The sequence below is a fragment of the Rhinolophus ferrumequinum genome, chromosome 12 (assembly GCF_004115265.2).
Source record: "Rhinolophus ferrumequinum isolate MPI-CBG mRhiFer1 chromosome 12, mRhiFer1_v1.p, whole genome shotgun sequence".
Taxonomy (NCBI): domain Eukaryota; kingdom Metazoa; phylum Chordata; class Mammalia; order Chiroptera; family Rhinolophidae; genus Rhinolophus; species Rhinolophus ferrumequinum.
Window position 1 is genome coordinate 82131176 of NC_046295.1, and position 12134 is coordinate 82143309.

Consider the following 12134-nt stretch of genomic DNA (forward strand, 5'->3'; position numbering starts at 1 on the left):
AGGCTCAGCCAGGCATTGATGTGACATCATTTTTCACAGTTCCCCTCAATTTGTGTCATTTCCAGTTTTTTGCTTTGAGAAGCAACAAACAGCCTTTGTAGAGACCCGCCTGGACACACAGTGAGCAGGGCCTCAGGACGGATTCCCGGAAGTGTGGTCCAGCATCTCACATTCCACAGACAGGACAGGACGCATAAGTCTACCTCCCACTGGAGACCATCAAACTTCCTCCAGCGGGAAATGGTGTCTTCTGTCAATTGAGTCTTTAATTATGAGAGTGTCATTAACTCCTGAAGGGGAAACAGATAATAAGGGCCCTTCTGGCTTCAGCCCCTCCATGTCTTCAGTTATTCTCTGATTTTGAAATTTAACTATTAAATCAGTGAAAACTTACGAAATCTCAGAGTGATAAAAGTTACCCTGGGCCTTACTTACCCCAAAGCCAGAAACCATAAAAGAAAACTTGATAAATTTGGCTACATAACAAGTTCAAAACTTGCACACTGCAACAAAAACAAACAAACAAGGGAAGTCCCCAGTGAAAAGAAAAATGAGAAACTGTGAAAAATAAATGTGATGCCCACTAGTGTGTGGTAGAGATGGGCTAGAATCCTTAACAGGAACAGCTCTCAGATAACAAAAAGATACACAGCCCAAAAGAAAAAGAAAAAATGCGCAAAGCACACGTACAGGCAATTTTCCAAATAGCCAATAACAAAATGAAAAGGTGTTCAACTGGCATCAGAGAAATTCAAATGAAAGTGATGAAAAGGCTGTCTTACCCATGAGACTGCCAGAGACCACACGGTTCGGGCCCATTCACCCACCCGTGGGCGGTCTGCCCCACAGTCGGCGTTTCTGGAAGGCATTTTGGCAAAATGCATACTAGCCTTTGGCCGATGGTGTCTCTTCTAGGAATTCACCCTGAGGAAATCCTCAGCGGCTTCCAAGCACACATCATCAATGCTGTTCACCACCGCACTGTTTAAACTGTGAAGGCACATGCCAAAATATTTACAGTCCATATTTCTGGGCTGTTAGGTGATTACCTAGATACATTTCCCCAGCCTTTTGATAATGAACAAGTATGACTTTTATAATGCGATAATACTGTTCATTAAAACAATTCACTGAAGCATTAAGAGAATGTTTTAATGGTTTTTTTATGTGTGTTTTTTTTTTTATTTCTTTCCCCCAAACTTTTATAAATTTTAAGTGTGTTTTTCCAGGACCCATCAGCTCCAAGTCAAGTAGTTGTTTCAATCTAATTGTGGAGGGTGCAGCTCATGTGGGGATCGAACCAGCAACCTTGTTGTTAAGAGCACCCCGCTCTAACCAACTGAGCACCGGATGCCCCTTTAATGGGTTTCTTGACACTTGGCCCCCAAATTCCCCAGATGGTAAGACTACAAATGTCCCTTCTCAAGCCCTGTAGGAAAAAGCTCCTGGTTTTTTATTCTATCAAACCTCTGGCATTTTCTTTTTTCTTTTTTATTAAATTTACTTTATTTTTTTTTCTCAGTCACAGTTGACATTCAATATTATTTTATATTAGTGTCAGGTGTACAGCGTAGTGGTTAGACATTTATATTATTTATGCAGTGATCCCCTCATTAGTTTAGTACCCACCTGGCAACACACATAGTAGTTGTTCCAACATTATTGAGTCTATTCCCTAAGCTGTCCTTTACATCCCGTAACTATTTTGTAACTACCAATTTGTACTTCTTAATCCTTTCACATTTTTCACCGTTCCCCAAACCCCCCTCGCCCCACACACCCGCAACCATCAGTTTGTTCTCTGTATCTGTGAGTCTGTTTCTGTCTTGTTTGTTCATTTCGTTTGTTCTTTAGATTCCCTCTGGCATTTTTGAGACAGGAAATGGACCCCCCAGTTCACCCCCAGTTACATCTGGGTTATGGCCACAGAGGCCAGCAGGGACAGACAAATGGACAGTGTTTGTGTCTTGCTCTTGCTTGGTCCGGATCCTAACTGGCTTAGTGCCCTGAGCAGCACCTGGACACCACAGGCCTTGGGCAAAGGTGTCCGGACTATTTGAATTATAAAAGAAAACTGGAAAGGCGTTCAAGGTCACAAGTTCAGAGAAGAGTCCAGAAACAGAACCTGACTTGCTGTCCAGGGCCGGTCCTTGATGTGTTCCCCTCCCCCTTCCCAAACAGGCCAAGGATCCAGCACAGGTGGGATGGCTCTTCATCCAGGACAGGTGGGAATGCTCTGATATCCAGTTCCTCCTGTTGGAACCAGGCTGCAGGTGTGCACGTGAGAGCAGTCCCCCAATTCCCTCCGACTCCATTGCCTCCTCCAGCGCCCACACATTCTCAGGTGCCCAGGACAATCTCTTGGGGGACCGAGGGGAGTTCTGCCAGGTCCTTGCTGCTCAGAAGTTCTGGGTTTCTACTAAACACAGGGCTGGCTCCCTGGCTGCCTGGCTTTCCGGCACCATGACCCTGGGCCGGTCCTCATCTATTCTCAGCCTCAGATTCCTTATCTGAGTTTGGGGTGAGGCTGTAAGCCCAGATTCATGGAAGCAGTGTGCAACACCAAGGGCAAACACAGCTGGAGGCCTGGGCCGTGTCCTGGGGGGAAAGCTGGCCGTGCAGCACGAAGCTTGGGAGGACCACGGGACGAGGTGGGGAGGGGAACGGGATCAGGTAGGGACTGGCCCCTACCGCCGCTGGGAGGCCAGGCTCAACCCGGAGCTCGGTGCAGACTTGCAGCACGAAACTTCACCTTCGCCGCCCCAAGGAGGATAGAGATGTGCCAGGCACACAGCGGACACTAGACCTGCTGGAGCTTCTCGTGGCACAGCCGCTTACAATCACAGTCAGGACATCCAGGATAAAGGAACCGCAGCGCGCTCGCCCGCGGCCCATCCCTCCCTCCCACCTCCGGGCTGGCGGAGGAGGGCGGGCGTTCGCCGCACTCCCAGCACTTACAGTGCGCGAGCCCAGGGACAGGGCGGCCAACAGACCCCGGGGGTTCCCGCCTCTACAGGGGTGTGCGGGGGTCTGACATCACACAAACAATTCACCAACTGCACCACGCGCATTTCCGGGTGCCCCGTCCGAGTCGGGGAGGGCTGGGGCGTCCCTGGGCCTCCGTAGCGGCCGGCAGGTGGGCGCGCGCTCGCCGGGCGGGGGTCCGGCCGGGCCGCGCGCCTCCCCCGGAACTCGGCCGTGCCATTCCCATGATGCCCAGCCACCGGGCACGGCTTCCGGAGCGCGGCCGCCGCTCCCGCCGCCGCCGGTAGGTCCAAGGAGGGGGCGGCCGGGGGTCGCCCCGCCCCGCGCGCCCCGCCTTCCGCGCGTCCCTCGGCGCCGGAGCGGGGGTGGGAGCGGCTGCGGAGAGGCGGCGGCCCCAGCCCCCTGCACTCCGGGCCCGAGGAGCGGGCGCCGGGACCCCGCCACCCCCGCGCGCCCCCCCGCGCGCCGCTCCTCCCCGGGGACGCGGGGCGGGCGGGCCGACGCCGGGCTAGGGGGCGGTGGCGAGGGGCCGGTGGCGGGGCCGAGGTGAGCGCCCGGGCGGGGGGGCGGCGGGGCAGGCCGCGGACGGCAGCGCCAGGCTCCCGGGGCGGGCGCGCGGGCTCGGCGGGGGCGGGAGGCTGTTACCTGGCCCCGGCGAGGGTCGCGGCCCGGGAGGCAGCTCCTGGCCCTGCTGCGTGGCCCCCCGCGCCCCTCGATGCCGGCGGGGAATGGGACGAGGGGCGCAGCGCGCACTCAGGTGAGGTGCAGGTAAGGGCCCGAGGGACAGTTTCCGGCCGGTGCGGCGCTCCCCGCCCTCCGAGCTCGGCCGAAGGCCTGGCCCTCCCACGGAAGGGCACTCAGCTCTGCGCCCGCCGTAGCTTCCGGGAGGGTCACGAAGCGTCCGGCCGGCCCCTGGCCCCCAGCCCCGGTATCCCAGAAAAATAATCCCGGGGGCGCAGACTTGGCGTGGAGGCCTGTCCCCTTCCTTGAGGGAGGTGCTCGCACTTCACCTGGCTGAGGGCCAGGTCGCAGCCCCGTATGCAGAGATCTTTCTGGCAAAGGCAGAGCGGGTTCAGCGCCCCCAGGCTGGGAGCCCCCTGTGCTCCGAGAAAAGGACAGAGCAGGGTCAGCTTTGAGGGCCTTGCCTAACCTCCAGTCCCTCGGTCACACGCGGTGGCACTGCAGCTTTGCTTGGGGGGGAGACCTTGCAATATTGTGAGGTCTACCTGGCCCACGCCCATTTCAGGTTGCCCCGAATGGACCCTTACCCTACCAGGCCCTCACCTCTCTAAACGCCCTGGGGGTGTGGGGGGCGTGCCCCTGGGAGGTAAGAACAAGAGCTGAACCACTTTTGGTGATTTGAGAAATGTATTGGGGGTATTTCGTGCAGGAAGGCAGACTGTTAAGAATAAGCCTAAGCTTGGTTTCATTCTCCCTGAAGGTGGGTGTCTAGACTGAGATGTCAGGGTCCCTCCACTACTTTTTACATTCTGGCACCACGTGGTTTTGGGGTGCAGGGCTGGGCGTCCCCACAGCCACCCTCGAGACCTGGTTCTGGGCTCTCGGTGCAGGGTGTCAGTTTGACAAACCTGAGCCCCTGGCTTTAGCTCTCAGTTCTTTCCAAGTACAGTTTAGTGGAGTTTCCCAAAGTGATTCATCTCCTGCGGTTGATTGTTTTAAAGCCACAGGCTGTCGCTGGAGACGCCCTCTGAATTTTAAACCTCATTCTTCTGCTAGGTAATTTGACAATTCAGAAAACTGTTCACTAGGAGTCCAAGCTCTGTCTGCAGTCAATTAAGAGTGAATGGTGAACTGCGCAGACTGTTAGTACAGACCAGTGGCTTTCTTCTCCCAACTTTGCTTCCTAGTGTAGAAACCACTGCAGCCTGATGCATTGGGACATGTTGGGGTTCATCCCTGGACCCCTTTTTAAGATGGTATTGCTGTTTCAGGAGTTAATTTTTTATATATATACATACAAATTTTATTGTGGAATATTGGGGAACAGTGTGTTTCTTCAGGGCCCATCAGCTCCAAGTCACTGTCCTTCAATCTAGTTGTGGAGGGTGCAGCTCAGCTCCCAGCCCAGGCACCGTTTCCAATCTTTAGTTGCGGGGGAAGCAGCCCCATATCCCATGCGGGAATTGAACCGGCAGCCTTGTTGAGAGCTCACCCTCTAACTAACTGAGCCTCCAGGAGTTAATATTCTTGATGTAGACTCGTCACAGCCCCAGGCCTACTCAAATGTCTTGTAATTTCTGTAATTTTCAATAACGACTCCAGCCAGGCAAGCACAGGTCCCCAGCGAGTGAAAGAGCCCTCTTCTACTTCCCCCACACACACATTGTTGGTGCCCACTGCTCTGCGGCTGGGACTGTGGGCTGTAGTGGCTGCCAGGGTCTGAGAACTAGCGGATAGGTTCACATACTCCCCATCAACATCCTATAGTATCAGCTGTATGGCCCAGACAGTTGTAAACTAGTTGTGATTAACTGTATTTGATCTCAGGGTAAGTTCTTTCAAAATTTGTTTCGAGCCCTTAAATTGATGCTATTTCTTTTCAAAAAGTATATATATGTATACTTTTCAGCCTCTGAATTAGATGTCTCTGCTTCTCTTTATTCCTGGCAATCCAAAGTCTATTTTAAAAGTGGGTAAAAGGCGCCATGGAGTGCAGGTGGAGCCATGCGACCTTGTGCCAGGGTGGGCTGCTGTGTCACCGGACTGAACCTGGACGTGAAGAGAGTTTCAAGTAAGTGCAAGAAATTCTTTCACATTGTGGTTTTACTTTTTGAATTTGTCGCACCCTCTGGTTAATCGCCGGTCACACCTGTTGGGGCATGTCTGTGCCGAGGTGGCTGAGCCACGCTTTCTTGGAGAGGACTCTGGTGTGTAAACAAGATTACATGTTCGTCAGAAAGGAAGCTCCTGGCAGAGAAGGGTCTGTGTCGGAAGCAAAGCAAATCCACAGGCCGGTTCCATCCCACCCCTGAGGTCCCCAGGGTGGTGACAGCCTTGCCTGGCACCATTTTTGGGGCGGAACTCAATTTCCTGTTTCCATAAATGCTGCCAGGCTGTCCTCTTGCATCTCAGTGGCTTTGCATTCCAGTTGGCAGGGTCACGATAGGTCAGAGAAACATGTTAAAAATTAACGGTTATCTGGTGTGGCTTATGTTTTACTGCTTGACTATTTGCCGTCCACATTATAGTCCGCTCTGCAGCAGTGGTCCCCAGACCTTTGGTGTGGAAGCTGTTTGTCATTGGTCGTCAGTGTTCCCTGGACCAGCCCAGGGGTTCTGCTGACGAGGCCACATTTGGTCTGAGACAGGGGACCCGTAGGTGACCACAGGATGAAAAAACGGTGTGACTATTTTGGGGACGACTTGTATGCTAAGTAGCCAAAATAATGATATGGCTGCATGAGACCATTTAACAAATACACATTTGTGATGTCTTTGAATAAAAAGGGACTCTTTGCAGATGTTTGGGGAAGTAATTGTCGGGTTGCTCACATCACGTAACGTTTCCTTGCAGGACCCTGCTGCTTCTGTCGAGAATGACCCGACCCACGAAGGCCCCTAACTAACCGAGGATCAGAATCTCGTTCTTTTTACCTCACAGAGAAGCGTTTGTGGCCTCTATCCCACTGGCACCCCTGGACAACTTTATGAGGTAAAATAAGACCTGTTCTCTTGCAGAAACAATGGGGTCCCAAAGTCAGAGTCGGGGGGGCACGGGTGTGCTCCCGCGAGCAGGCGGGCGGCCCGGAGGCAGTTTCCCCTCGGGTCTTCGCGGTGGTCCCACTTCACAGCCCAGCACACTGAGGCCCACGCACCCGCCTCACCTGGGCCCCCCGCTCGCCGGACGCTGACCGGCCTGCTGTTTCTTCGTGGCCACAGCGCCGTCACCTCCCTCAGTGGCATCTGAGCAATGTGCTTTCTTTCCCCCCAGGATGTGAACCGGGCAGACGGACAGACTCGACTCTGCACGTCTCTCCCCGTCTGCTAGGATGTTTCTCATGAACGCCCCTCCTGTGCTTGCTCTCCAGTCCACATGGGAGGCCTTCAGCCCGCCGGGGAGCTGTAGGTTTCCCGGCTGCTTCTCGGAGGCGACAGAGGGCGTGGGGGGCAGGGCGGTGCGCGCCAGTGTGCACATGATCATCAGCACGTTCCAGGGGGCCCGGGCTGCACGGGGCATGAGCCATGAGCGCGCCCTGCATGGGAGCCAGAGGGCAGAGAGGGGCCGTGACGCCCGCTGGGCCCCCAGCCCCGCCTCGGCTGCCTGTGCTCTTGCTGCTGATTTTGACCCCAAGGGGGTCGAGCAAGCCGCAGATGTCAGCCCCTCGCTGCTGGATTCCGACAGTGACGATTCCGTGGACCGGGACATCGAGGAAGCCATCCAGGAGTACCTGAAGGCCAAGAGTGGGGCCACCCAGCCCCCCGCGCCCGCCGATGGGGACAGCCAACCAGAGCCTCCTCCGAGCAGCACCCCGACTGCCCTATGTCCCCCAAAACTTGCCGCTGGCTCAGGAGGTGTCCCGGGCAGCCGCGTGGGGGCCGGCGAGGACCAGGGCTCCACCTCCCCGGTGAGCGTCAGCAGTGAGGACTCCTTTGAGCAGAGCATCCGGGCAGAAATAGAGCAGTTTTTGAGTGAGAAGAAACAGCACGAGACCCCAAAATGTGACGTGTCTGCAGATAAAGCACCAGACCCCAACGACAGCTTGGCCAGACCGGCACTGAGATCCAGCAAAGAGCCAGTCAAGGCGTACCGGCAGGATTTGATGGGAGCGCGTAAGGAGGTTGTCTTCCGGAAACCTCCCCGGTTGGCGAAGGCAACGGCACAGCCCAGAGGCCTGAGGTCCAGGGTCACCACTGAGCCAGAGAGCATGGGTGGCACGAAGCCAGCAGCCCCTAGGCCAGCCGCCACCTGCTGCCCTGTGGAAGCAGCCCAGAGCAAAGGTGGGGTCAAGAGGGGCGTGGGCCTTGGGAGGAGGGGGAAGCGACTCCAGAGCGCAGCCCAGGTGCACGAGGCGTCCGACTCGAGCAGCGACGACGGCATTGAGGAGGCCATCCAGCTGTACCAGCTGGAGAAAAGGAAGGAGGCAGGCGGGGACCCACTGCAGAAAACCCTACCGGGGGAAGAGCAGGGGCCCGACCCTCCTACACACAGCATGAGCCACTCCACAAAAAGTGCCTTGCCAGAAACCCACCGGAAAATGCCAGGCAAGAAGAAGCCGGTGGCCTCGAAGACCATGGACCTCGGCCCAGGTGGCGTTGACCCTGACCATCCCTCTAAGCCACCAAAGGAGACCAAAGCCCCTGCCCTGCCAGGAAACACGGCTGCCAAGAGTGAGTTTGTGGACCGATCCTCATGCCGAGCAGACACGCCCACCGAGCTGATGTGTGCCGAAGCCATCCTGGACATTTCCAAAACGATCCTGCCAGCGCCTCGAGAAGGCAGTGACAGACCCCTGTCTGCCAGCCCGCTCCTCCGTCCCCCAAACGTGCTTGCGCGCTCGGATGGGGACAGCAGCTCGGTGGATAGTGACGACAGCATAGAGCAGGAGATCCGGACGTTTCTGGCGCTGAAGGCACAGTCGGGGAGTTTGCTGGCCAGAACGGAAGCCTGCCCGCAGTCCACACACAGCCCACTGCCGTCGCCGGGCCCCAATGGCCAGGCTGGTGGCCCCAAAGCCCCTGTCTCTAAGACACAGGCCCTGTCGCTGAGCTGTAAAAGGAAACGCAGAGGCAGCAGCAACACTGTGCGGCCACCTACACCCAAGAAAATGAGAGAGATGGGGAAGGAGGTCACCTTGGACTGTGACCACAGCCAGGGAAAAGCCAGCAAGGCCCCCGGAAGGGAGGGTGAGGCCGGCAGTCAGCCTCTGCCCTGCAGGACGGTCGGGCTGGGCGCGGAGGGTACGGCGCCAGACACGAGGGGTGGCGTGTCGCCAGGCCAGGGGAAGGCGGTCGAGGTGGGGGGTGTCGACGAGAAGGACAGCTCCGAGGAGAAGAGCAGCTCCCTGGACAGCGACGAGGACCTGGACACTGCCATCAAGGATTTGTTACGATCTAAGCGGCAGCTCAAGAGACGGTGTCGGGACCCCAGGGCGGCCTGCAAGAAGAAGGTTAGGTTCAGCACCACCGAGGCCCAGTTCCTGGATCAGCTGGGTGGCTTCCAGAGAGACTGGAAAGATAAAAGCCCACACCTGCTGAAAAGCTGCCTCTCAAAGTCCAAAAAGGACAGCAGGGAGAACCTGCTAAGGAAACCTTTGCGCGTCTTCGGCCGCCAAACAGAGAGCACGAAGCCAGTGGGTGCTGGCCCCGCGGACGCGCCCGCAGCCCTCCCGTCAGGGCCACGAGCCTGTGAGGGGCACCTGTTCTCCCACGAAGCAGAAGACCACGGACTTCGCGGCTCAGCCGCCAGCCCCGGCTCCCGGTCTGACGACAGCAGTTCTGTGGACAGCGACGATAGCATCGAACTAGAAATCAGGAAGTTTTTGGCAGAAAAGGCCAAAGAGTCCGTGAGCAGTTCAGAAATTCTAGGAGGGGGTCCCACCACGCTCGGGCCGGGGAACGTGTCCAGGCCAGAGCTGCTGTGCCGAAAGGCAGTGGCCCCGGCTCTGGCCCTTCAGCCTGGAGTGTGCACGCGGAGCCAGAGGGTCAGGGGGACCCCGCAGCCAGCCATGGGGCCGAGGGCCAGCCCCCACGCTGACCAGGCCTGCCTCCCCGCTGCTCTGGCCAGAGGCCAGCTGGTGCCGCCCAGGAGTGCCAGTGGGACTGTGTCTGCCAGAGGGTCACCCACTGGTAAGAGAAACCTTTATCCTTACAAAGACCAAAGCCCACGAGGGACCGGGCCTGCCTCCGGGGACAGGGCTTTTGGTCAGCTGTCCAGTTGTGTGGAAGCTGGCGCCCAGGCAGGGAGCCCCAGTGGGGCCTTGCCCGTGACCTCCAGGAGCCGGAGCGCACTGACGCGGAGCCCGGGAGCAGACAGGGAAGGGGGGCCCCAAGCTGGCCTCACCCTCCCATGGGGCGACTTTGCCCACCAGAGTCGGCTGCAGAGCACATGGGTGCTGAGCTCAGAAGGCAGGGACATGGCGTGGAAAGGGGGCCTCGGGAGCAAGAGGGAGAAGGGACCCGAGGGCCAGGCCCCGTGTGCACCCAGCCTCCCCCCAGACCCCAAGAGAGGCCTGCCTTTCGCAGGCTTCTCTCCGCTGCTCTCCACACAGTTATTCCACTTTGGGAAGAGTGTCTCCTGGGGGGGCAAGCCAGCCGGCCTCTTCAGCACACCCCTGAGCCTGCCTCTGCAGGGCCCGTCCTTCTCGGCCTTCAGAGAGCCTCCGGCCAGCCATGGCCCCGTGTTTGGAAGCTCGCACTTGCTCGTGAAGAAGGAGGGTGGACACTGGCCCAGTCGGAAGGCGCCGGCAGCGCTCAGCTTACACGACAAGAGGAACTCGGGTTCAGAGGAGGCTATTTTAGACCTGAGGTATCGACAGAGGGTGATGGATGGAGGCAATGACGACCCGGAGGCCTGGGGCAGCGATGCCAGTGAGCTGAGTGACACCTCCGTGGAGGAAGGCGGCAGCCCCCTGGCCAAGGGCAAGGTCCTCAAGCTGTGAGTACACGTCCCGGTTGCAGCGTGTGTGGAGAGCACGCGTATGTGCGTGGGTCTGCTGCTGTGGTGAAGGGGAGAGCGCGCAGGAAACCATGTCTTGTTTCACACATGTGTCCTGGTAAATATGATTTTTGTAGCTTTTTTGTAAATTATTTAAAGTGCTGTAAAAACTATTTTTGGAAAATATAGTTGTTTGATTTTGTAGAGAGCCCCTCATTGCAGTTTCTGTGGTCTCCATACAAGTCTTAGGTTTGCCCATACTTGGTTCTGCCCGTCACAGCCAGGTTTAAAGTGACTCTGAGACTGATACTTTGGGGTGATTGCTGCTGGCAACATCCGGCAGTGCCTGCAGTTCAGCCTGAGGGGGCAGCAGTGACGCCCTCCCGGGCACCACCAGAGCCCCCGTCCTGGTCTCTGTCGGGAGGCTCCTGGCCAGCACTTGTTATCTAGGGGCCCTGGGCCCGGGCAGCCGGAGCACATCCCCGGAACATGCGGTCACAGCCTCCAATCGGAAGGACGTGTCAAAGCACAGAGGCCGGCAGGCACCCTGGCTGCTCCCCGCTGCGTGGAAATCCCAGCTGAGGGCTCGGCACGATCACCCCAGTTCCCACACGAAGCCTTTATTGTCTCGTGTCCTATCCCATTCAATGTCTTCATGGTTCTAACAGCTCGATGAACCTCTTTACATGGGAGTTGCTGTTCATTTTTAGCCACGGCCCGATGAGGTAACGGGCAGCTTGTGTATCTGTAATGTCGTGTTATGAGCTGTGCCCACCAATGAGCTTGGCTGGAGCTGCCCAGACAGCCGGAGCACCGACGACAGAGCCCAGCACCCTCCAGGGAGCAGCCGAGCAGACACTTCCCACGGCTTTTGGAGGGCCTACCTCCCAGGGCTGCGTCGTCCCCCGCGCTCTCAGTGTTTGAGCACAGAAGAGGGAAAAGCATGACCGTCTGGGCCTTCTGCTCTGTGGCTGTGGAGGCACCCGTGGCTACTATAGAGAGAGAAGGGACAGCTGCATCCCTTGGGGCTGGACACTGACCAGGCAGAACCTTTACGTGCATTTGTCTGGCAAACTTTCATCAGTTGCCTGGAGTTTGACAGCTCACAGTGTGACGTGGCTGGGACGGCCCTGGAACGAGGTTGACTGCAGCTGAACGTAGTTCGTATTCTCACTGTGAGTGAATTTTCCACACGGCGTGTGCCCCTGGGTTTTAGCAGTGATTCGCTTCTGTGCCCAAAGGTGGACCTGCCCCGGCACCCACAGTCGGTGTCTGCTGGGTCAGATGCTGGACGAGGGGGCCCATGGACGCTGACTGGTGCCTGTGTGATGTGCATTCGAGATCCCCGTTGTCAAGTATTCATTCACTGAATTGCTTCCAGGAAAAACAGTTCATGTAATCCATACTTTAAATTTTATTTAATTTTTAGGGAGTGTATTTAACACTCGAAAACAAACATCAGCTTGTTTTGTATATAAGAACCGTTTTCTAAAGGCTAATAAATCAAGCACTGCTTAAGAGTCAGTTTATGGAGT

General features: G+C 56.8%; 1 protein-coding gene across 4 annotated transcripts; it reads left to right on the top strand.

The window, feature by feature from the left end:
- The first annotated feature begins 1548 nt into the window (after positions 1-1548).
- PPP1R26 (protein phosphatase 1 regulatory subunit 26) lies at positions 1549-12117 on the top strand. Of its 4 annotated transcripts, none has more exons than XM_033122430.1 (4): positions 1549-3268; positions 5624-5737; positions 6520-6657; positions 6937-12117. In XM_033122430.1, exon 4 carries the CDS (start codon positions 6995-6997, stop codon positions 10601-10603), a length of 3609 nt encoding a protein of 1202 aa, XP_032978321.1. In that variant the 5' UTR covers positions 1549-3268; positions 5624-5737; positions 6520-6657; positions 6937-6994; the 3' UTR covers positions 10604-12117. The 4 variants fall into 4 exon arrangements, with proteins under 4 accessions (XP_032978321.1, XP_032978324.1, XP_032978323.1 ...); XM_033122433.1 differs by lacking the exon at positions 1549-3268 and adding an exon at positions 3510-3531; XM_033122432.1 differs by lacking the exon at positions 1549-3268 and adding an exon at positions 3591-3753.
- The last annotated feature ends 17 nt before the right edge of the window (positions 12118-12134 follow it).